At 39.0% G+C, this 26503-nt stretch overlaps 2 protein-coding genes across 2 annotated transcripts in view; one reads left to right on the forward strand and one right to left on the reverse strand.

The window, feature by feature from the left end:
* stard15 (StAR-related lipid transfer (START) domain containing 15) overlaps nt 1-4365 on the reverse strand; it is a 32512-nt gene extending 28147 nt beyond the window's left edge. Inside the window, exon 1 of the mRNA XM_055016299.1 lies at nt 4301-4365. The gene's annotated coding sequence lies outside the window, so the exon portion shown is untranslated. The remainder of the gene's footprint in view (nt 1-4300) is intronic.
* A 1073-nt stretch (nt 4366-5438) lies between these two features.
* Nucleotides 5439-26503, forward strand: part of tgfbi (transforming growth factor, beta-induced) — a 33498-nt gene continuing 12433 nt past the window's right edge. The window contains exons 1-10 of the mRNA XM_023295722.3: nt 5439-5663; nt 12327-12425; nt 21523-21587; nt 21777-21934; nt 22034-22198; nt 22305-22451; nt 22668-22809; nt 22901-23113; nt 24376-24513; nt 26095-26237. Coding sequence (XP_023151490.1) covers nt 5551-5663; nt 12327-12425; nt 21523-21587; nt 21777-21934; nt 22034-22198; nt 22305-22451; nt 22668-22809; nt 22901-23113; nt 24376-24513; nt 26095-26237 — 1383 coding nt within the window. The 5' untranslated portion in view covers nt 5439-5550. The remainder of the gene's footprint in view (nt 5664-12326; nt 12426-21522; nt 21588-21776; nt 21935-22033; nt 22199-22304; nt 22452-22667; nt 22810-22900; nt 23114-24375; nt 24514-26094; nt 26238-26503) is intronic.

Raw genomic sequence — 26503 nt, forward strand, 5'->3', positions numbered from 1 at the left:
TCTGATAGCAGAATCTGACTGTAAGGAATTTAAAAAAAAAAAATCATATCTTCAAAGTCATAATTATATTGTGACTTATCAGAATTGTTGTTCCAGATTTTTGTAACATCATTCTAACCAGTGAAACCACAGCTAGAGATTTCTGTAAACCAGTTTGGACTAGTCAGAATAACAGCAGTGCACACCACTAATCACTTTACACAATACAATCCTGATGCCACTGGACAGACAATTTAACACAATGTTATAACAGTTAGTAGCTGAGTTTGACTACCCAGAAGTAATGTCACAGATCAATCATTTCAGTTGTAGTAGTTACTCTGTGACTAGTCATAGTTAATCTGTGACTAGTTGTAGTTATACTGTGACTAGTTGTGGTTACTCTGTGACTAGTTGTAGTTATACTGTGACTAGTTGTGGTTACTCTGTGACTAGTTGTAGTTATACTGTGACTAGTTGTGGTTACTCTGTGACTAGTTGTAGTTATACTGTGACTAGTTGTAGTTACTCTGTGACTAGTCATAGTTACTCTGTGACTAGTTGTAGTTATACTGTGACTAGTTGTGGTTACTCTGTGACTAGTTGTAGTTATACTGTGACTAGTTGTAGTTACTCTGTGACTAGTTGTCGTTCCACTGTGACTAGTTGTAGTTACTCTGTGACTAGTCATAGTTAGTCTATGACTAGTCATAGTTACCCTGTGACTAATTGTAGTTACTCTATGTCTAATTGTAGTTCCAATGTGACTAGCTACCTCATGACTAATTGTAGTTACACTTTGAGTAGTTGTAGTTACTCTATGACTAGTTTTAGTTACACTGTGACTAGTTGTAGTAAATGTGTGACTATTTGTAGTTACCCTGTAACTAGATGTAATTGCTTGTGACTAATTTTAGTTACACTGTGACTACTTGTAGTTACTCTGTAACTAGCTACAGTTACACTGTGTCAGTTAGTAGCTACACTTTGACTAGTCATAGTTACTCTGTGAATATTTGCAGTTTGGGGTCTAATCTTTACCAAACACTGAGTGAAAAACAGCGAGTAAAAGCAAATGTCAGAACAACACTTTACTTAACAAATACCCAATAACAATAGCTCAAAATCAGATTTAAAATTAAGTCTCTTGGCTGAAAGTGTGCTGGTTTACGAGTCCTTTGTCTCCGCCAACCTCAGAATGAGGATTTAAGTTCTTCTAAGTGCTAAATTGCGGCTCCATCAGCATTAAATGAGGTGATAATGGCCTGCTGAGCTGCAAAAAGGTAGAGGAGGTTCCTACTAGCCCATACATCAGTGATGATGATAATGGACCCTTCCACACATTTACAACGTCTGTATCAGGTGACTCTGGATATAATGAAAGAAGGATTGCAGCCTTAATGTAGTTTAAACAGATGAGTTCTGTAAAAATTCATCTCCGTACAGCTGTCCTGAAAGAAGCTGTCGAGACCAAAACATTTATTTGCAGAGGCTGCGAAAATGTTTATTTCTGCTGAGAAGTTTTAACATGGAGGTCTGTGGAGGCTGACAGACATTTAAGGAATCTTTGGACACTTTCAACACAGCTGATAGTTTCTGATAGATCTGAAGCCAATCCATTTATTTTTGTTGATTCGTTGAGAGTTTTTTGGTTGTTTCTGTATAGGATTTTTTTAATGGACTAATTGAAAAAGGAGTTGGACTCTGCAGCTCTGAATCAAATTAAACAGACTTCGCAAGCATGGAGCCTCCTGATTCAAACACAGCAAAAACCTCTCTGTTGTCTGGAGGGGCTCATATGGTTTTAATCAAAGCAGTCAGTGAATGCTGCCACTGTTTCCCCCAGGCCACTGAACAAAACGCTCCAGATAAGAATATTAAATAGATGAACCAGACCAGGATCTTTGTCCAGTGTTCACTTGGAGCTGTGACTGTGGAAATGTTTACCACTGAACTTACAGACTGTTGCAGATTTAAATGTAATCTAATGCAAACAAAAATACTCTCTGCCACCAAAGTTCAAGTTGCAGATATGCAAAATATTTGAATAGATTTTAATGTTATAAATGTGTTTTGTGTATCATTCTCTGCAGAACATGCAGTAGTTCTAGTCGAAGAACATTGGTTGTAATTCCCCATGTTTTGCTTTTATGTGTGTTTAAAGTCTTTCTTTAGAACAACAGGAGTGAGTGTGAAGTTACTGTCGAGTTTATATTTACACTTAGACATTCAAAACCTGGATATTATCAGAACAAAATACCAAATACCTGGATAATAAGTTGACAAATCATCAAAAACATGGATTTTAATGCACCAAAACATGAAAAATATGGATACTAATACACCAACATGTCAAAACTCTGCATGATAATGCACTGGAATGTCAAAGCCTAGATAATCAGGAATTAAAATGTCAAAAACCTGAATAGTTATGTACAAAACCATTAAAAATCTGGATATCGATGCACACAGATCATCAAAAACCTGAATATTACTACACCAAATTTCAAAAACCTGTTTATGAATGCACTAAAACTTGGAAAAATTGAATATTAATGCACTAAAATGTCAACAAAACCTGAATATCAATGCATCAAAACCTGGATGATCTGATCTGCTGGTTTGTTAAACACCAAAAAACATCATAACTGTGTTTGTCCTTTCTGCTGGTCAGTTTGAAACCTTCCCGAAGCCACTGTAGAGGCTCAGTGCTGCTGTTCAGAACAAACAGGGATTATTTAAAGTGCAGACCTCTTCCTCTGAACATCTAACATCCGCAATGATTCTGCAATCGAGATTTATCATCAAACGTTACTGTCTTTGTGTCTCATCCTCAGAGAGATGAGCTCATCCTACCGGAAGCCATTGGTTTTATGACTTGTTTCATGAGCTCTTTGGACTGTCAGCCCACATATTCTCTCTGACATGAGGCAGGGCTCAGTATTTTCCATCTGTATTCATTTCTACGCTGATAACACCCACGTATTTCCTACAGTGAAGGCTGCTTTGGTTGACTTTTATCATTTGCAGAGTAAAAAGCAAATGAATATTCCATTTGTCTGTTCTTTGGTTCAAATTTTAGAGAAAAATAGCTAGACTTCTGCCACGGTTATTGCAGGAAAAACTGGGCTGGTAGAGTTTAGATGCAGCTGTTGGTTTCCAAGAAAATGTCTTTAATACTTGAGAAAATAAAACTGAAAACTTGTGCTTTTTTCTGTCCTGAGGGAAATCACTGTTGATGTTCTTAGATTGCATTACCCATAGATATGACTAAGCAAAAAGGCATGTTTTCTTTAAAAAAAAAATCACCAAAATATCACCACAGAAAGAATTGTTGGATTTTCAGCTGTTAATGAAAAGATATTGTATGAACCTACACTACTGTTCAAAAGTTTGGGTTCACTTCAAAATGTCCTTATTTTTGAAAGAAAAGCTGCTTTTTTCAATGAAGATAACATTAAATGAATCAAAAATCCACCCATCCACCCATCCATCCATCTATCCATCCATCCATCCATCCATCCATCCATCCATCCATCCATCCATCCATCCATCCATCCATCCATCCATCCATCCATCCATCTATCCATCCATTTCCTTCACTTATCCAGGGCCTTGTCACGGAGGCAGCAGACGAGGCAGGTCATTCCAGACATCTCTCTCCCCAGCAACACTTTCCAGCTCTTCCTGGGGGATCCTGAGGTGTTCCCAGGCCAGATGAGATACATAATCCCTCCAGCGAATTCTGGGTCTGCCTCCCAGGTGGACGTGTTTGGAAAACCTCCAAAGGAAGACTCCCTGAAGGCAATCAGATGTCCAAACCACCTCAACTGTCTCCTTTCAATGCAAAGGATCAGTGGCTCTACTCTGAGCTCCCTCTGGATGTCCGAGCTTCTCGCCCTATCTCTAAGGCTGAGCCCAGCCACCCTGCGGAGGACGCTTATTTCAGCTGCTTATATCCATGATCTTGAATCATAAATCCAGTCTAGACACTGTTAATGTGGTAAATGACTATTCTAGCTGGAAACAGCTGATTTTTAATGGAATATCTACATAGGGGCACAGAGGAACATTTCCAGCAACCATCACTCCTGTGTTCTAATGCTACTTTGTGTTAGCTAATGGTGTTGAAAGGCTAATTGATGATTAGAAAACCGTTGTGCAATTATGTTAGCACATGAATAAAAGTGTGAGTTTTCATGGAAAACGTGAAACTGCCTGGGCCATACCAAACTTTTGAACGGTAGTGTAAATAAATGTTCTTCATGAAGAGATTTCCATGTCCATCTGTGTGTCTTCTGCTGGAAATGGTTTAGTTTACCTGCGATTTAAACTGGAGACAGCTTCATGGTTTCCATGTTTATGTTTGTTTTTTCTTCTCCAGCTTGGAGGTTTTCAGCAGCAGCTCTGCATTGACGATCAGATTCTGCCTGGAAAAACAATGCAAAATGGAAATTTATCCTTAAATCTTTGAAAACTGAGCTCACATTAATCAGAACATAAACTTCATTGTGTACAAAAAGATCTGTGTGGTCTGATGGGAGAAGGACTGTTAAAGCAGTCAGGAGGTGAAATGGACTGGAACTTGACCAGTATGTGGGCACATTGTTTCCTAACAAATACATGTTGGAATTTGTAAACGCTTCTCATTTCACAGGACTTGTTTGCTCTAATCACCCCTAAGCTTCCTCATAGCTCTGCTTTAGAGAGCTGCTTTTCTTCCTATGTTTCTTATTTCTTTAGTTTTTTTCTCTCCCAATTCTTGATATCGGTCAGATTACTAAACTCGTCTTCACCACCCAGTGACAGTTAAAGCTCCAGCTGTTTTTTATTGCTGTCCACGTTGACCACTGGTGGCACTGCGGAGACGTGTCTTCATAGGAGGATTGTTTTATTTTATTTGTGTCTCATCTTGGAGGAGAAAACAGACATCACGCAGTTTATATGCTGCTGCTGGTTTCATGTTGTGGTCCCCAGGAGGTGCTAATATTCCCCAAAACACAGATGAAGAGACAAAAACCTGCAAACATGGAGTCAAATAAAATCTATCTTCATCCAGTGATGGGTCTCTTAGAACTCAGTCCCATTTCTTCAGCTGGATTTTGGCTCTTGATGTCTGTGACAGGGTTCATCTGAGTTATTACAAACCAATCAATAAAAATATTCTGCAGGTAATTACTTCCAGCTGCAGGTCAACAGGAATAATGAGCTGCTGATCTCAGAACAGAACAAGAGAGCCGCATGTTGCTGCAGAGGACTTTCAGCTTTGCCCTGCTTAGATTTAGTGCATTTTGTGTTTCTGCTGTGAGCACCTCTACTGCAGGAAAGACTCTGAGAACTTCTTGCTGTTCAGTTCTGGTATCTTGTGTTTTCGCCCCTCCCATCTCCCCTTCCTCTCCCTCCTAACCCTCCTCTCCCACCTCCCCTTTCTCCCCTGGCTGTCTATAAGCTGGCCTCTCCTGGAAGCTGCTGGGAAAAAGCAGAAGCAGCAGCAGCAGCAGAAGAAGAAGAAGCAGAAGTAGGAGCCGCCTGAGCAGCAGCAGGATTTTAGTTTTTCAGCAGGAAGTGAAGATGAAGGTGTGTGTGCTGGTCCTGGGTCTGTCCCTGGTTCTGACAGTCTGCATGGCCCGGTCTCCCTACCAGGCTGTCCTGCAGCACAGCCGGATCAGAGGCCGGCAGCAGGGGTAAGTTCCACCCAAAAACTGCACCCAGATGGTTCCAGGACAGTTTGATTCCAGGGATTCTCAGCTGGGATTCATATTTACTCTTTCACTTTCATATAAGCTCATGCTTTACTAATCATTCGCAGGGATTCACTTTGTTCCAACAGCAACAATCACAGTGTAAAACATTTATTCAAAAAGAAGAAGAAGACTTGAGACATGAAGAACTATACAGTGAAAAAACATACAGTGTAAAAAAATACATAAAAATGTAAGAAATGTACAGTGTGCATTTAAACAGTGTGCAATAAATGTAAATAAATAAATAAAATGAAAAATTAAAAAGCAAATAAGCAAAAATGTACAGTGCCAAAAAAAGTCATGTAAAAAAAACACATTCAAAAATGTTTTATGTTTTTTTTACTGTAGTTAAATCAGCAATTTGTATATGAATATTTCACAGATACTTGACATTATTATCAGTTATTCACAGTTTTTAAAAGTTGCAGTATTCCAGTGTTTTAATTGATTTTTTCTTCTTGCTGGCAGATTTTTTTTACACATAGTTTTTTTTGCAGTGTGCCCGTGAGCTGTTGAAGGAATTTAATTTAATGCTCATGTGAATGTGTGAATGTTCCCACAACGCTAACTTCAGCTACAAGTTCTGCTACCGTTTGAAGTAAACGCTTTAATCTCATATTCAATGAAGGTTTTAAGGATGTTTGTTATTTCAGATAATGTTCCTAAAAGGTTAAAAATATAATAATACTTTAACATCAGCATTCTGAGGAGGTTTGAGGACGTTCCACAGATTCTATTACTCTATTAAGAAAAACCAAATGTTTGTAAAATAATGGGAAAATGTGGCAGCAAAGGTGCCAGGAAAAAAAAAAGTAAAAAAAACAATGGAATACACTGAAGTTTAGAAATTGGGAAAAGTGTGAAAATAATAGCAAATATCTTTAAAATAGTATTTCTGGTTAGAATCTAAAAAATACTGATTTTCATGTACATTATTGATGACATTATTTACAATTTGAGTCATTTTCTTTAACAGTTAGCATTGAAATGAATAGTTAATCTGTGATTTAATTAGATATCATCAGTAATTTAATGAAACAGGGAAAGCAGTACAAACAGTAAATTGGTCAAAAAATACGGTTAAAAACTGCTGAATAACGTTCATTATTTACAGTATTTATACTACCGTTCAAAAGTTTGGGGTCACTCACACAATTTCATGTTTTCCCTGAAAACTTCCACTTTTATTCATGTGCTAACATAATTGCACAAGGGTTTTCTAATCATCAATTAGCCTTTCAACACCATTAGCTAACACAATGTAGCATTAGAACACAGGAGTGATGGTTGCTGGAAATGTTCCTCTGTACCCCTATGGAGATATTCCATTAAAAATCAGCTGTTTCCAGCTAGAATAGTCATTTACCACATTAACAGTGTCTAGACTGGATTTATGATTCATTTAATGTTATCTTCATTGAACAAAAACTGCTCTTCTTTCAAAAATAAGGACATTTGTAAGTCACCCCAAACACACAGAAGAAGAACAAATGCAGAACATTCTCAAAACAAAATTCCAAAAATATTTTCTGGATGTTATTTGAGGCCTCCGATGATGGTGTTTTCTATAAAATATTCAGCTGCAACGTTCTGAAGATATTTTGGGAATGTTGTTGAGTTAACACATTATAGAATCTATAAAATGTTCCACAGGGTTACATGATAGCAAAGGAAGAATATTCTCAACGCAATGTTTGGAGAACTATTTAGGAACACTAGGGCTCAATGTTTTAACAACGTTATCACTATGCATCTTTAAAGAACTTCTTCTGCTTTTAAGAAAAACGTTCTGGGAGTCAAAAACAAACTTCCCACTGAAAACATTGCTAGAACTTTCTCAGAAGACAAGTAGTAAACATGAAGTAAACATGTTCTTAGACTTTATTAATCCTCGGAGGGAAATTCAATAAATTCTGATTGTCTGAGTTTCCACCTTAAGCACCTGCTTCAGTCTTTACCTCTCTATACACTGCTGTTAAGGTGGAATGAGAGGTCAAATGAGCCCTTTGGGGTTTAAACGTGTTCACTACCAGACGGCAGAAAGAGTCTGATTTATGGTCTGCGCTGTGAAACTGTCACTGTTTATGATCCCGTTTGCTGCTGTCAGACGTCTCTGTATCAATATTATCACGTGTTGATTTTCTGTGGCTCTCAGTCACTTTGTCTTTAGAGCCCAACAGCAACACTGAGGACTTTTCAGCTTCCTGTTAAGGTGGAATGCAAATGAGGCTGACACTTCTGCTGTCTGAACTTATTTTTCTTCACTGTGGATCATTTTTCACTGCAACATAAAGTCCTATACAAGTTAGAATGACACATATCATTAAAACGTGAGATTTCTCTGATTATTCATTCACAAAAATGTACCAAAAAAAAAAAACTATAGATATTTCACTCTTTACATTTTTACGAACTCTACAAACTCTGACAATTATATCTCTGTTGTTTTGTGTCTAGTTGTGTGTTAGTTATTGTTGTTTTCTGCCTCATTTGTGTCATTCTCTGTCAGTTTTCTACAGCTTTGGCTTCTGTCTACTGTTTTGAGTCATTTTTCTTATTTAGTAACTGATTTTTCTTTCGTTTCTCGTTTGTGTACGGCCATTTTTCATTTCCCCTCTGTCACTTTGTTTCTGCTTTTCTTGTTTTGTGTTGCTTTACGTCTCATTTTTGTTTCTCATTTGTCTTTTATCTCTTTGTGGTTGTTTTGTCTCCACATATTATAGATATTTAACTATTTCCACGTTTCCTCTCCAGACTTTTCCTCTCTCCTCTGCTCATCAGCTATAGAAAGATGTTTCACCATGCTGAATGTATCTCCAGCAACTTCCTCCTCTGTTCACTGTTATAGATCCATGCTGCATTTATTATACTGGACTTGTATGTTGGATTTTTTTCTCTCATAATCATTTCAGACAGATTTCGAGTTATTTTGGACATTGTTAGTCATATTAGACTAGTTTTGAACTATTTTAAGTTATTTTGAGTCACAATGGATAAGTGTGTGTCATTTTGAACAGTTTTGTCATGGACCATTTTCAATTTCAAGTCTTTTTTAATGTATTTTGAAACATTTTGGATGCACTTACGTCATCATCTATAAAAAAATGCTCATAAATTTTAGAGTAATAAAACTGTCAAACCATGACTGTAAAAATCTGTCAACCCTAAAACCGATTGATCCCGTTTATATAATACTGAATCACTGTAAATAAGTTAATCAGGAGAAAACTGTATTTTTTTTCTCTTAAAAAATGCATTTCCCTACTCTTGCACAATTGTTTAACATGTGTATAACATTCAGTAAGGACAGTTTTGCATTTTTTTCTTGAAAAGAATACAATTTTTCACAATTAAGTGCATGTACTGTTGTGCTAACAATGGAAAAATGCTGTAGTATTTATAATAGGTCACACAAACTTTATTTTATATGGTATTTTCACATAAATTTTCAAGTAAAAGAAAAAATTTAAAGGTTAAAACATTTTTTTGACAGTAAGCACATTTTTAACTGTAAAATTAACAGTATCAATGCATTTCTTTACTGTGAAGTTTCTTTAAGTGAATAAAATGCTTTACTGTAATTTTACAGTACCAGAGCTGCCAGAATTTTACTGTAAAAGCAACTATTTTATTTTCATAGTGTGAACAAATTAGAGGTATTTGTAACATGAATATTTTAACTTTTACAGCCTTTTCTTACAACACTGCTTGCATTTCATCTGAAGACTTCAATGGGTGAAACTTTAAGACATGTTTTTTTTTTTTTTTTTTTAAATTTTTAATAGAGCAGTGGAAGGCTCTAAATGTTGCATCTCACAGGTTTTATTGCTTTAAGCCGACTGTCTCTGAAACATGTAAATAAACAAGAAGAAATTTAAGGCTTTAAATGGAGCTCTGAGGGTTCATATTTAAAACCGTATATATATCCATTTGTATCATATTTGCTACATGAGTTTCTGGGACCTCTATCTCATCAACATGATAAATAGTTTGATTAAAAACCTGTTGTTTTTGACCTGATACATGGATTATTCCAGAATTGGAGGATATTTGGGCTTCAAAAATTTTTTAAAAATAAACCTTCTCTTGTACAGTTTTCTGCTCCATATTGATCAATAATAGGTAATAAACTATCAAAGGCTTGATTGGCTCAGCTTACACATCAGTGGTACCATTTTTATTCCATGTTTTATGTGTTGTTTGCTAACCCTACTCTAATCACAGTAACAGGGCTGCTAATCCATGCTAATGTTAGCTTTTTCTCAGCAGTAGAAGCTAGATATTTAGCTAGCTGTTACTGCTGACCAAGAGGACAAACTGACTGATGGAAAACAGTCAAAAGAATTAGTCTGATCCTGATAATATGAGGTAGAGTGAGACATTCAATCAGATATCTGATTTCTCTCCCCATGTCAAAAAAATTGTCCAAAATGAAAGAAAAGGTGACCAAAATGTCTCAAAATGTCTCTTTTGTACAGGTGTCGCATAAAAGATTGTATTTTTTGGGAGAGATTGTAATAATTTTGGACAAATTTGATTTAGTTTGGGCAAATTTGATTTATTTTGGACATTTTTTTGTGATTTTGGACAGAATTGAGTCATTCCAGACAAATCTGAGTCACTTTTTTGTCATTTTGGATAGTTTTTGAAATATTTTGGTCGCTTTTTGAGTCATTTTGGGTTATTTTAGACTTTTTTTGTCATTTGGGGGAGATTTTGAAAACATGAAAAATAGAAGAGAGGACATAGCTTTGCTCTACCTTCTTTAGGAAAACTGTCTGATGATGTTAATTCCAGCGTTTTAATGTGATTCACTGTTGATTAAAAAAATTTCCCACAATTACAGAGACATCAATGAATAAAATAAAACCTAAAAAAGGAGATTTAAATTTAATTTTTACTGTTCTGAGATTCAGCTTGGTCATCAGAGGGATGGGACAAGAGAAAAATGTCATTTTAGGGGAAACTGCAGACTTATTTTACAAACATTTTCAAACATTCTTTTCTCCTAGTTTTTTAAAGATTTGATCTCAGGACAAGAACATTTACACAACAACTCCATGTTTTAGTATTTTCTACATGGATTATTAGAAATTTGATGTGTGGGACGAAAAAATGTCCTCCAGTTCTGGAATGCCCCACATGTATTCTGCCCCCTTGTGGATCATCACTCCACTACAGGCAGCTGAAGTCATATTTTTCCCCTTTTCAAAATGGCTGCTCTCATGAAATCATCCACACACTGTTTCAGGAAAATCATTGAATTAATTGATTTTCCAGAAGTAACAGAAAGAACAACATCTAAATTGTTCCTCATTTTTAAAAAATAAGTATTTTCTGCATTAATTTATTATTTTTTGTTATGAAGTGCGTCTGCTCACTCGCTGCTAGTTAGTAGACCGGAACAAGTCGAGTTTTGCTTTAGATTGTTGTGAGCAAAAAGTTGCCAAAACTGCCCAATGTGTCAAATTTGATACAAAAAATATATCATAAACAAAATGATATGGCATTTTTTTTGTGGATTTTGTTAAAAAAGGTTAATAAACATCTCAGTTCCAAAAAAATAGAATTTTCTGGCTATTTTTTGATGGGTTAGGGATGTCAAACATGCGGACTGCAGGCCAAAAGCGGCCCTCCAGAGGGTCCAATCCGGCCCTCAAAGTGTAAAAATTACAGAGAAGACATTAATTGCAGATTGTAAAACTATAAATTTGAAATAATTTCTAGACTATGACAATTTGTTTTGATCAGAAAGTAAAATACTAGATCGCTCATTGTTCTTTTGTCTTTTTGTGTCTCATTTTTGTAATATTTTGTGTTGTTTTTGTTGTTTTTTGTACTTTTTTCTGATTTTTTTCGCTTGTCTCATGTTTGTGTCGTTTTGTGTTTCCTTTTTGTCTCACTTGTGTTTTTTTATCTTATTTTTGTCATTTTGTGTTTTGCTGTATTCATTGTTTTGTGTGTCGTTTTTATCGTTTTGTGTTTTTTTTGTCTTACTCATGTTGTTTATTTTTTTGTCGTTTTGTTTTTCGCTTTTGTCATTTTTTGTCTTATTTGTGCTGTTTGTCCATTTTTTTGTTGCCTTGTAACTTTTTTGTCTTTTTTTGTTTCGTTTTGTGTCGTTTGTTTCATTTGTTTGTTTTTGTTGTTTTGTGTTTCATTTTTGTAATATTTTGTCTTGTTTTTGTTGTTTTTTGTCTGTTTTTGTCTGACTGAAAATCCTATATCGTCAGTTCCAGATGGCTGTGACTAAATGTTGTGTTCCTTTGTAGACACTCTGTGATCTGGAACTTGTAATGTGTAAATGATAAACTGAGACTGAATGTTGTTGAAATTGAATTTATTTTTCTTAACACATTTCAGGTTCTTCATAATGTTTTGTAAGAAGATAATTCCTTAAATGTGAACATTTGTAGGTTATTATGCTGTGATTTAAGTGGTCCGGCCCACTGGAGATCAAATTGGGCTGAATGTGGAACCTGAACTAAGAAGAGTTTGACACCCTTGGGTTAGGCTTTACGGGGACAAGACTGTGTGTTTTTGAAAATGTAGTTCCTTCAGAGCTGAAACCCTCCTGAGTTCATCCTCTCTGCTCTCTTTCAGCCCGAATGTTTGTGCCATGCAGCAGATTAAAGGCACAGACAAGAAATACTTCACCAACTGCAAACAGTGGTACCATCGCAAGATTTGCAGCCAACCCACGTGAGTCCACCGTAAACAGGTTGCATGAACTTCAACGTTCAGCATTTCACATCTTCATCTGCTTTTCCTGAAGCGACTCACTCTGTGCCGCTGCTTTAGAGTCCCTCCATGTTCAGATCTGAAGCTGTTTTTGTTTCTGGGTTTCTACTTGACTCTTTCAGTTTGACTTAAGTCCTGCTGGATGGAGGAATGTCCCTCTCCGGAGGTGTCCTCGCCTCTTATGTAACCTCAGAGGAAGAAAGCTATCGTTGTCAGTTTACAGTCGAGCTGCAGGGTTCATTTAAAGGACACGTACAAAGTTTTAGTTTGACTTTTCTCCTGTTTTATTTCAAGTGAAGTCTCATTTTAGTGAGAGTCAACTCAGGAAATATATTGCTGCAACGTCTCAGATTCTGTTCAGAGTTTACTCAAAACTAAATTCTGTACAATATTTTGGCTGAATTTAGAGAATTTCAAATCTGAGGAGTCGTTTTTCAGTGTTGAAAATCTGCAGAAATAAAAGTCCCACAGTCATGAAATCTGGTAAAGACACAGACAGAATCACTTCTAGCAGATATGAATGACAGAATGGTTCCAAAAGGCAACATATTTTCAATTATTGGTCCTTAAAAATGTGAAAATGTTCAATGAAGGGTGGTACTGAGACCATAGAAAATTCTTGTAAGTGTACATATGTATATCTAGATTACTTTATACTAAAATACAGTCTATATTTTGAGGCTCTAACAGCAGTAGTTTGACATGTGAAAATTTTGACCGGACAAGGTTCCAGTGTTTGCTATTTTGACCAAATGATGATGTGGACTCGTGCATAGGGGTTTGAATATTGACATTATATGTGGCACAAAGTCACAAACTGCGTCCATGTTGTCCTAGAAGTTTAACAACATATGAGGCTGATTTTGCCTCAGTGTTCCCATACAGATACTGGACCGGAACACTGAACAGAAAATCGGGTGATAATTCAACACATCGCAATAAATCTGAGGTTTACTGAAACACATTATAAGTACCGTAGCAACAAGACGAGTAAACAGGAGATCAGTGCAGAGCTAAGCAACAGAAGAAAACAAGGAAAAAGTGCTGTCATGCCTTAGTGGAAGGGAGAAGGGAAATTCTTTGGAGCTATTTCAGAGTCCCTGTTGGTATGAATGTCCAGTTTGTGTTGTCTTCTCCTCCCCATAGCTGGACAGTGACAGAACATGAGATATTTTGGTTCCATAAACTTCCCTATCAAATCTTATTTCTCATCAGCGATGCATCAGCCACTTACTGTCAAACATGAGTTCATTCACGTGTCCTCCATTTTATGATCTCTCTCAGTGCAAATAGTTCACCTTCTGTCTCCATGAATGAGGCTTTAAATTTGTTGATGGTTGCTGCTCCTCCATTCAAGCGCTACACTTGTTAATTCACAACGTTTCTCAGAGTTTTATGAGTCTGAGCAGGTAAATGTGTCCAAGGAGCTGCACCTCTGCTGCTGTTTACTGCAGTGAGAAAAAAAACCACTCAGGGTCAGAACCCAAACTCCACACATCTGGACTTCTGTCGTTGTGAGGACCACATGAACCACGTGCTCTCTCCTGAACCTGAGCCTGACCTTGAACCCTAGAATGAACCTGAACCTGAACCCTAACATCAACCTTTTACGGAAACTCAATCTGAGTCTGAACCGGGATTTGAAAATGAATCTTCATCAGCCTGAATCTTAATATTAATCTGAACCTGGATTTGGACTTAAGCCTGAGCCTGAGCTTAAACATTGATCTGGACTTGAATTTGAGCCAGATCTACCCCTGGATCAGACCCCTCCAACAGAATATGATCCGTTAAAATGCTCCACCAGTGCGACGCTGGGCTCTGCTGTGATCTTGTTCGTCCTCCCAGGCAGCTGCTGCAGAGCCTCATAAACAGTGAGTCTGTCTCAGCCTCAGCCCAAATCAGCACATTCTTGAGCTGCACACAGCTGGCTGCAGAGCGTCCCTGCAGAGCTGTGAGCATGACAGACCCAGACTTCAGGGACACACGGCTTGTTTTGCATTCAGAAGCTGCAGAGAGGGAAATACTCAGCAGCTCGCTGTGTTTGTAGACTTTAGACTCTTAAACACCATTTTATGGATCAGCCCTCCAGGTCCAAACATCCAGAGGATTCCTGGGGATTATTAGGTGGAAGATGTTTCACCATGTTGAATGTATCTTCCAACAACTGGCTGACAACATGCTTCCCTCTCAGTCTCCCTTGTTTTGTGTCTCTTTATGGTCAGACACTTTAATTGAGAAGAATTTTTAAATGAGACATGCAGAATGAACTGATTTTGATCAAATATGATTACCTTAAGCTCCAAACGTGTTAATTTTCTAGTGAAGGACTGTCTGAAAGTTTAAAATCTGTTGCTTCTGTCTGTTTTAACTCTCTGACTGATAACTGGCATCACTCTAAAGCTGCTGGAAGGTTGACCAGTGCTACTGGGTGTGAATCTACTGACTGAATTAAAGGCTCTGTTAGATTTTAGTCGGTGGAACAAAGCTTCAACTCAGAGTTGCATTTAAACGTATCATGTGACCGCTGGAGTTCCTGCCGAGTCTCGGAGTTTGTCATGGACCAGATGAACTGAACGAACTGACCGTTGGTTACGTTTCCATGGAAACCGTTGCCTCAGCATTTTAACTGACAGCATGATTCATCTGTTCCTCATTTTCTGCGTTTCCTCTCTGTTGCCCTAAATGTTTTGTCATCTGCTTTTGGTTTCAGTCCTCTCACTCCCTCTCCTTTCTCAGCTTTGCCTTCCAGTGTTTCCATCCCACTGTTTTTAGTTTTGCAGCAGAAAAACTTCATGAAACGTACTTTTTTTTATTTTTAACCTTACTTTACTTTCACAATCCTGCTCTGATTGCCAGTCTTCATGGGAGATGGAAGCACCTTTTCTGAATAAAGTGGTGAAGATTGAATTCACATGACTGATCAGCTGTTTCTGACAGACTCAAACATGGCCGACAGCATCTGAAAGAATCATCTCAACCTGGCCGACTGGAAACCTTTCCTCGACACCATTCTGCATTTTCTCTCAAAGGTTGCTTTGTTTCTTCTTCCTAGAGTTTTTCAACAGTTGGGAAACATCTGGTTTTGTTACTTTCTTCTTCTTCTGCGCTGTTTATTATAGCTAAGGTAGCCTACAGCGCCACAGAGGTCGGAGGTCAGCAGAAGGAGGACTCGTCTCTCATCGTTCCTCCCCCGCTCAGAGATCGTCTGGATTTAAAAACCATCTGCATCTAAACTTTCAGCAGAACTACAACCAACTTCACAGCTGCTCAGACTCTTAAAAGTCATTTCACCTAAAAAGAAACGGTGTCCGTTGACAGTTTTGCTGATTTATCTTCATGTATGTCCTTCATAAAGTCAGTGAGTGTTTAATGAATCAACAGAAATACACAAAGAAAACACTGAACAAGGAAGAAGCAAACATTCAGTTAACACGGCATTAGAACAGGTTCTATGAAACAATTAGCTGTCAACTATTAAATTCATGAACTGTTTCGATAGCCAAATAATCAATTTGAGTAATTTTTTGATGAAACCTTTTAAATTTTGTGATTGCAGCTTCCTAAATGTAAATATTTCCCGGTTTCTTTCCTTCTCTGTGACAGTAAACTGAAGGTCTTTGGACAAAACAGGACATTTGACAAAATAGTGATGCACATTTTTCACAGTTTTCTGACATTTTAGTGACCAAACAACAACAAAAAATGGATATAAGAGACTGTTACCCATAATGTGTTTCCAAGTACCTTTAACACTCTAAAGCCCAAAACCTGTCAGCAGGTTTAAAAGGTATGTTATCTTTAAAACATCTGCATCATCAGTGTAAAAAAATAACCACCAGATTTTCAACTTTCCAATAATCCTTGAACTTCTCATCTATGCCATCAGAAAGATGAATCAACCATGAGGTTAAAATCCTGATATTTCACCAAAATCACTTTATTCTACATGTCGCAGATAATTTTCTTCAACCAGATTCTGTATAAATCAAAAATGTTTTTCTCCCCTTGTTACAAATGATTCTCCAGGACTGACTCTGCAATGAAAAACAATGAAACTTTCAAGTGAACTGCTGGCAGTGTTTCTTCAGAGCAGAGACAAGATGATGAGAGACTGAGAGGAAAATCAAACATACTGGATCATTAAAATAAATGCAGCATGGATCTGAAACAGTACTTTTTAGGGGCTTGTCCAAGATCACAAAACTATTTCTCTGCCTTGTTAAAGTGAGAAATGTTTGCTCAAATGGAGTTTGAATACTTCAGAATTACCACTATAAATACTACAGGATTATTACACAGTCTAACAGATATTGAACCAGTGAAACATTTAGCTCAGATTAGTATGATACAGCAGCGTATGAAGCACCTCTTGCTCAACGCCGAAGAAGAAACTCAGGAATGATCGGGGAAATCATCTAAATTGAAAGCTATTTATGAAAAACTTGGTAACTGGAATCAAAACAAGTCAGTGACTGAACTGTCGCTATCCATTTATATTTATTTACATTTATTTGGCTAACAACATCTATTAAACTTCCAACATTTACTAAATTAAAATAACACCTACTAACTATGACACAAAAATTAAGACAAACAACAACACAGAGCAAACAACAATGTGAATGTGAGTGAAGGAGAAAGGAAGGAAGAGAGGAAGATATGGCACAATATTGGGGTAAACATTAGAGTGTAATCCAGAGTTCTGAGAGGAAAGGATGAACAGACCACATCTGGAAACAATCGCTGGTTTGATGCTAGGCTAATTTAGACACTTATAGGAATTTACGTTTGGTGATAAAAGAGAATTTAGAATCAAATTTCAGTGACTGGAACTTACTTGCGTGGTGCTTCTGCTGATGGACCGTCTGGTCGGCCTGCAGGGGGCAGAGAGGAGCCTCCAAATCGGTCTTGGAGAACTTGAATAGATCTCAGGAAGGATTCTTAGGAAGAACGACTCGTAGGAAAGAAGACTCTGGGGAAGGAGGACTCAAAGTGGTGCTTTTATGTTTGGTCTTTTAAAGAGGACATTTGCATGTCGTTAACTCAGGAGGGGTCTGGTACGTCCTCCATCAGGGAGGGCTGATGTCCAGATGTCCCCCACAGTTACACTGTTAGAGAACTTTGTGGTTCATATAATTTCAAAATAGCGTAATATTTTGATACATCATTGACATATTTCTGCTCCTGGTGGACAGATGATCAAAACAAGACTAAACACATGGCATTATTATACTTCTAGTTTGACATATAAATAAGTATGATAAAAGATATGAGGAGAGTGAATGGTGTAGTGGTGATCATAATGAGGTTATTGGAAGAATGTTCAAACCCAGGATGTGGAGTAATGGTCTTTCCTTGTCCTAATGTGAGCTCCTTGTAGTATTGTTGGTGGAGTGAAATCTTTGTGATGCTGTTGTCATGGGGGTATTAGCTGGGGGCTTTGAGCCAGTCTCTTGGCTAAACTAGGCCCAGTACATCCTGAATGTCTGGAGGTGTGTGTTGTGAATCCTCTGAAGATCTGCTTTCTCGTCTGCTGGCCTCGTCCTGAAAACACAAACTTCCCACCATCCTGCCAGATCTGGAAGGTGTCCTCCTTTAACGCTGAACCTCTGGCAGGGCGTCTTAATCTGTGTCTCAGATCACAGTGAACCCTGACTCCAGTCTGGGATTGTAAATGGATGAAACTTTCTCTTAGGTTGATCCTACACTAATTAGTAAGTGAATAAATGAGCAGTAAAGTGAAAAAGTTTGTTGAGGCTGTAAAGATGTAAGTAGTTAGATATCTATAGTATGTGGACTCTACATTTTTTTCCAGCATTGATTGCATCTATGGACACTTAGAAAAATGCTGGACATGTTCACTTCCAGGTTTACATTTGTGTAAAATGGGTAATGTAAAAAATGCTTCTTTATTGTGACTTCTGTCACTCTGTGTCATACAGCACAGAGAACATTCTGAGTTCTCTCTCCTCATGATTATGCTGTTTCTATAGATGTGCAGGACTTTATGCTGTCGTGAGTAAAAGTGAGGCAATAGCAGAAACAGCTGGAGTTCAGGGGGTTCACATACATTTTTATAATTTTTTTAAATTCAGGATAGGACAAACTTCACTACAAAATTTGGAGAATGTTCTCTTTTGATCAGACATATGTCAAATATAATGTAGAGGGTATTTCAACACTGAAGCTTGAGTGTTGATAGCAGCTCAGGGGTTGACCTGTCAGATGGAGCTGAGACCACAGACAGAGAGGCAGCTGCATCTCAGCCAAAGAAAATTTAAATAAAACAATTATACTGATATTCAGGAAAATGCAGAATATGGGATCTGATAATGTGGACTTATCTGAAATGGAAAGCTCAGTACCTCCTTTGCTTTGCAGCCAACATATTACGCAGCATCTCCGGAGATGTGAAGCTTTTCTGCGGTTGGTTCTGTGCAATGACGGATGTTCTGTGGCCTCGACATGTTTTCTCTGCTGGAAGTTTCTGGAACGTCTCCCTCAAGCGGCTCGACCTGCCGGCTGAATTACTGCGACCTTGCTCTGTTTGTTTTGTCAGAAATCCACGTCGGCCATCTTTGTTTATGTGGAGAACAAACGGGAGTCGAGTTTCCATCTGGTTCGATAATCAGTCCAGTGTGTGAGCCAACACACACAGTAACACTCTCAGGAGCTGATCTCCATCTGCTTACATTTACTGCCACTCGGGGAGGTTCTCCTTCTTCTGTCTCCACATGTTAAATTTAATTTTATTAAAGGAGCTGCAGCTTCAGCTGACTCCTGATCTGCTGTGAGTTTGGACCATCTCCGATTAAAGCTTTCTGCAGGGAACGTTGTGAAATGTCTGGTTGCTGGACCTGTTTTTAGACTCTGCCACTAATTTGCAGTTTTTCACATCTGGAAACCAAAAACAAGCAGAAATGTACGAGCTAATTCCCACAGTTCACTGTTTTAATCAATTTGCCAATTAGTCCAATAACTCCAAGAACCTTCCTGTGATATAAAACAGAGGAATGATGCTCAGCAGCAGGTTTGACACATGAAAATCAGATTTAACCCTCACTGTTGGCAATATAAAGTCCTGAATCTCTATGGAAACAGTACAACCATGACTAGAAGGAAAGAGAACTGAGAAATGTCTTCTGTGCATATTAATCAGAGTGTTTCTTCAGTTATTTATTTTGCAAAAATTTAAAAGTCTGGAATCTGTAAGTGTCTACAGGAAAAAATGGAGGCTCTATGTACTATAGATATGTAACTATTTACATGTTTGCAGCCTCTACAAAGTGTTTCACTCTAAACTTTTTAAAGAAAATATGATATTCTAAACCCTCTGTGGTTTTGAAATGCATGTTTTCTTTCTTTTTGTTTTAAAATCACCAAAATGACACAATTTATCAGCCAGAAACACTCTTTACATGACTATGCACACAGTGAGTGACAACTACCTAAAAACCCAGTAGCAGGATTTGGGTTCAGATAATTCAGAGAACAGTTAAATATCCAATAGCTGCTGATCAGTTTTCTGCCGACAGACTCAAAGAGTGGTCACATAATGGTTTCTGTGAACAGTTCCCATGCCACACACAGGCATCATGCTAAGCCAAATGTGCTGAGAAATAGTTTTGGAGTAAATTAGAAAACACTGGTGGTGATGGGAGTTTGTAGATCTACAGTCAGCAGCTTTAATTACAGTCGGATGTTATGACTCAGGCAGGTTGAGGGACAAGTTGTACCCACTGTATTCGGTAGAGATCTGGTGGTGTATAGGCTCTGGCGGTTCGGTGTTTTTCCTGGCAGCGGGTCCAGGTCCCCCCGTCAGGCATCTGGTCTGGCTGCAGATTCTTCTTCTCTCTAAGGAAATGAGCTTTATGAGCCCAGACAGCGGAGCCACATTTATGACGGAAATGTGTGCAGGAAGCGGCGAAGGCTGTATGCTTCATTACAGCCCACATGGTGCAGTCAAGCTGTCGAGCAGAGCAACCTCCACTGCTGAAACCTCCACCACTGGAACTTCCATTGCTGAAACCTCCAACGCTCAAACATCCTTTGCTAAAACTTGCACAGCTGAAACTTCCACTGAAGACTGTAACCTCCACGACAGAACTTTAGTGCACATTTTAATTTTATAGAATCTTCTGTCCCTGCAGAGATCAGAGCAGCAGAGCTTTAGTGCGCACTTTAATCTCAAACTTTTTGTAGGATTTCAGTTCATCATTTGTAGCTGCTGTTGTTGATCTGCAAACTCTGAATGCCTGATTTTTCGCAACTGCCTGAGCTCTTGTTCAGCCAACCAGCCAGCCAGCCAACCAGCCAGCCAACCAACCAACCAACCAACCAACCAATCTACCAACCAACCAACCAGCACCTGTATTTATACCAGACCACACACAGACACACCCCAGATTGTCTGGAAATGATTTCAAGTAATTATTGTATGATATTTATTGATGTTTTTACAAGATATGAGGAAATTATTACACCACATCATAAAATGTGGTGAACAGTACAGACAGATTATATTTACATGTTAATGTACAGAGAACCGTCTTTACAGAGCACAGAGTTATTCCTAATGTCTTCAGCTATGCATAATTATTTCTAGGAAACTAATTACTGATTTCTCACATGCTTAGACCAGGTCCAGACAAAGGTCCTGGTTGTGGTCCTAGTCATGGTCTAAGTCCTGGCCCTGGTCCCAGATGATTCTGACCTCTGTCACAGCTGACTGTAAACATATCTGAGTAATGACAGGTTGTGTAGCGTGCTGTGAAGTGGGTCTTACTGGAAGCTTAGTGTTTATGTTCTCATGGAAAGAGTCTGGAGACTCTCAGCTGTGCTCAGCAGCAGCACCTCTTACCTTTATTAGCATCATTATACACAGACGGGAATTTATGTGTGTCCTGAAGCAGAAATATTACAGACGAGTTATGAGTTGATGACGTGGAAGCTGGAGTTGTTTTTCCATCGGAAACATGAAGGCGAGGCAGATACCTGAGGAAGTGGACGGGGAGGACAGCAGGTTTCTCACGTCCTGTTGTTGTTTCTGCTGCAGGGTGATCACCTATGAGTGCTGTCCTGGTTATGAGAAGATTCCTGGGGAGAAGGGCTGTCCTGCTGGTAAAAAAACTCAATGCACAAGATTCCTCTTAAATAATCTTCCATTGACACCACTGAACTGTTGACCACAAGCTGATCTTCTACACTGCAAAAATCATAATTTTAAAGAAAACCTAAAAGAAAGTTACTGAAACCTGTGAAAATTGAGTGATGAAGCTGCAGAAAATGACTGTGTGCATGTCATTGCAGCACTGCCTCTGGTGAACATTTACAACACTCTGGGCGTGGTTGGAGCCACCACAACCAAGATGTACTCTGAACGAGCCCAACTGAAAGAGGAGATTGAAGGTCCAGGAAGCTTCACCTTCTTTGCCCCAAGCAACGAGGCCTGGGCCGCCCTGCCGACAGTCAGTACAGGCCAACGTCCACAGACTGTCACAGAGAACAGACCAGCATTATGCTGCTGACATTCGACCTGACTGTGTGCTGTGTCTGTTGTGCTGCAGGAGATCCTGGATGCTCTGGTGAGCAACGTGAACATTGAGCTGCTGAACGCTCTTCATTACCACATGGTGAACCGCCGACTGACCTCCGAGGAGCTGAAACACGGGTCCTCCTTCGCCTCCATGTACCAGGACTCCCATGTCCACATTCATCACTACAGCAACGGGGTTAGTGAACACACTCTGTAACACGCTTTAATACTGTAACACACTCTGTAACACACTGCAGCACTCTGTAACACCAACAAACACTTGAGTTTCCTCATCTCCTCAGATCATAACGGTGAACTGTGCTCGTCTGATCAAACCCGACCAACATGCCACTAATGGCATCGTGCATGTGGTAGACCGCGTCATCACCGCCATCTCCAACGACATGCAGGCAATTATTGACATTGATGACGACCTGGAAACGCTGCGCGTGAGTACAGTTGTCAAGCAAGCAATGAGTCAGTGAGAGTGAATTACAGTGTTGTAGTAAAGATCAAAAGTTCTGTTGAAAGATAAAGTATCACCAAACTTGAGATGTTGTTCTTAATAATTTTTCTGAACTTTTAATAACCTCAGAAGCTTCTGAATTAAATGTCAGTATCATGTAGATTTACTCTCTTTGTGTTTCTGTGCTTCTACGTTTTAGACGGCTTTCGCCGCTGCTGGTCTGACCTCCATCTTAGAGAATGAGGGTCAGTACACCGTCTTCGCTCCCACCAACGAGGCCTTCGAGAAGATTCCTGCGGAGACCCTAAACAGGATCCTGGGAGACCCCGTGGCTCTGAGAGGTACCAGCAGGAGGTGCTGTCTGCCTCTGTTTGATACGTGATGGTGTTTGCAGATGAGCTTACGTAAGTCCACCTCTGCCACTCCCCTCAGACCTGCTGAACTATCACATCCTGAAGAACATGCAGTGTGCAGAGTCGATCGTGTCGGGGACCCCGATGGAGACCCTGCAGGGCACCGTGCTCGAGGTCGGCTGTGACGGAAACCAGATGACACTGAATGGGAAAGCCATCATCACCAAGAAGGACCAGCTGGGAACCAACGGAGTCATCCACTACATCAACGAGCTGCTCATCCCAGACTCAGGTACTGATGGTGAAGTTAGCACTAATAATACTACCACTGCTGCATGCACTGAAACTGGTACTGCATGGATATCAAGTACTGCAACTACAATAGATAGGAATCTCCTACATCACTCCTGACTCAGGCACTGATACTACAATTATTATTACTAATTAGGGATGTCCTAAACTGATCTCAAAAACCATTATCGGGCTTATTCTGGCATTTTATAACATCCAGCCGGTTCCTTTGTTATTTCCACTGTAACTTAGGTGATGTAAAGCAAAAGGACAGTTTATAACAGCATGATAGGGATAAAAATCATTCTGTGTTAGCCAACAGCCTCACATCCAATTCTACAGTCAGCTGCGTTCTATACATCACTGGGATGTAGGAACTCTGTCCCAGTTGATTCCAGTTTGCTAAGAAAAGTCATGAGCTCTGATCTGAGGTCATTAACAGTTCCAGAAGTCTTTGTCTTGTGGAGCTACAGTACACACTACTCTCCAACACTACATTCACCCTCTAAGCACTACATTTCAGACAACCTACCAAACCTCTAAAACAAGGTTAATGACCTCTTACAGAACTTTAAGCTACAGCTTGGAGGTAGGAATGCAGGGTTTTTTTCTCAGTGTATTGCAGACCTTTCTAGTTGTCAAGCGTATACGTTGGTTTGATTTTAAAAACTTAAGTGTATATTATCAAGGATAAACCGCAAAAATGTTCCTCAGCTCACACGCTTAGATCTCCAGGTGTGACCCTTTAGGGTGTTCAGGGGTTGAGGTTTATTTTTGAAAGAAAAGGAGGTTTTTTTCAATGAAGATAACATTAAATGAATGATAAATCCAGTCTAGACATTGTTAATGTGGTAAATGACTATTCTAGCTGGAAACGGATGATTTTTAATGGAGTATCCACATAGGGGTACAGAGGAACATTTCCAGCAACCATCACTCCTGTGTTCTAATGCTACATTGTGTTAGTTAATGTTGTTGAATTGATGATTAGAAAACCCTTGTGCAGTTATGTTAGCACATGAATAAAAGTGTGAGTTTTCATGGAAAACATGAAATTGTCTGGATGACCCCAAACTTTTGAATGGTGGTGTACATGCTGGAATTTTTGCATGTTTGTGTCATGTTGTCATCTTGCCTTCTGTGTATCCTGATCTGCTGTGTCTGTCAAAGCACCTTGTAAACACTTGTTTTTGAAAGCACTGTATCAGTGTCATTATTGTTATTATCATAGAGGCATTAGCAGTGGTGGTTTGTCTCCTGCAGCTAAAACTCTCCTGGAGCTGGCTGAAGGTTCATCTGTTGCTATGGCAACCAAGCTGTTCGTAGAAGCTGGTCTGACGACCCACCTGACGGGTTCAGAGGCTCTGACCATGCTGGCTCCTCTGGATGAAGCTTTCAAAGGTAACACCCTTCTTTGACTTTATCTCTTTAAATCCCACTTTGTCATTGTAAATTTTGTGTGCTGAAACATTTAAATAAAGTTTCAGAAAAACTGAATCTTTACTAACCTGCAGAGAAAAACATGGAATGACAGTGTAGAACAGCAGTAAGTGCAGCCCTGTATAATATCACTGGGGCATGTCAAGTGACTCTAAACTTTAGCCCATCCTTTAGAAAGAATGAATTGAAAATCAAATCAATCAACCTTTATTGTCATTTAGCTGTACATATACTCAATTCAATAAAAAAGAACCTAATTTAAGACACACACACACATGCGCGCACACACACACACGAGACGTATTGCAGCTCAAATGAAGTTGAAGTAGAAACTCAGTGCAAACAAAGTGAATCCTTTTGTGTTCCCTGACACATCATTTAGGAAAGCTTTGATCACAGAAAGTAAACTGAGTCTACCTGTGATTTCCAACCAGCCTGACTTAAAGAACGAAATTCTAAAATGAGCAGCAGAACCCTCTCAGTTTTGGACCTATGGGCTGTGTCTATCCCCATGTCTGCATCATTGCTCCACATGGAAAAGAATTGCCAGAAGGACTGAAATATTTGATTGTTAGTCTCCACTAAGATGAAAAAGGATCCTTGAACATCAATGAGCAGCTAAAGTCAGTGAAACACAGTGTCAGCAGTAATCAGGAGGTACAGAAGGAGCCACGGTACCACTAATCAGAGCTGCAGTGGTCGTCCTCCTAAATGACTCCACAGAGAATGAACTACTTTCACAATGTAGCTGTGAAAACCAGACAACAGCTGCTTCAGACTTGGTACAGGGTTATCAGTGGAAATCAGAGTTAGTGTGAAGCTCAGACAGTGTGAAGGACACTGCAGAACATCAACCTCTATGAACAAGAAAAAAAATTTTGCTGTTCAAAGCAACACTTCCAGGTGAAAGCTGCTAAAGAACTTGGAAAGAAGTCTGAATGTTGGGAGAACATTCTTTGGTCAGTTGAGAACAGGATAAATTTGTTCAGCTCAGATGGAGTCCAGCATGTTTGCTGTGAACCTGACCAGGACTACCACAGTGAATATATAGTCCTGCCAGTGAAGCACAGAGGTGGGAGTCTGATGATATGAGGCTGGATGAGTGTAAAATGTGTTGAGTAGATGATATTTATAGATGCACCATGAATGTCTGTAGATAAACCAAAATACTGACTGACAAGAAGACTCCCAGTCTACAGACATTTGAAGAAAAGGAATATTCCAGCATGAGAACCATCCAAAGTACAAAATCACACAATAACAAATGGAGAAGTATAATTTGGACAGTAAGTATCCTGACATGAATCCAACAGAACACCTTCAGACTATTTTAAAGAGAAACGTAGAGCAACACGACACCTCCAGCAAGGAGCAGCTGAAAGAATATTCTGTGAAGAATGGCAAAAAAAAATTATTGTAAAGTGAAGTAAAATAGAATGATTTGGCACTGAAGTGATAATGCAGTGATGTGCTCACTGCTGTTTGACAGAAACATGTTTGTATTTCAGTGTGTTTAAAGTCTCCTCACCTTGTGTCTGACAGGCAGTGTGACGATGACGCCCGACATGAGGAAGCTGATGACTAATCACATTGTGAAGGAGCAGATGTCCTCTAAATCTCTGTACCATGGTCAGGAGCTGGAGACGCTGGGAGGCCTCAAACTCAGAGTGTTTGTCTACAGAAATGTAAGAACTTTTTCTCATGTTGGTTTGTTCCTGAGTTTGGTCACTTGCCATTCATTGGTTTTAGCTCATAAAAACTGAATTCTCTGCAAATGTTTTCCTCAAACTGGATCCATGTCAGGACCAGTGATCTGTTCTGGTTCTCTGTTGGTAAAAATCCCATCAACACTGCCATTAGCATCATCCTTTTAGATAGCAGTGTTGATGCATCATCTCAGATTCTGTTCTGAGTTCATCTATTTATTATTTGGAACCCAGAACTATTAAAT

This window comes from Amphiprion ocellaris, chromosome 13, assembly GCF_022539595.1.
Source record: "Amphiprion ocellaris isolate individual 3 ecotype Okinawa chromosome 13, ASM2253959v1, whole genome shotgun sequence".
Lineage (NCBI taxonomy): Eukaryota > Metazoa > Chordata > Actinopteri > Pomacentridae > Amphiprion > Amphiprion ocellaris.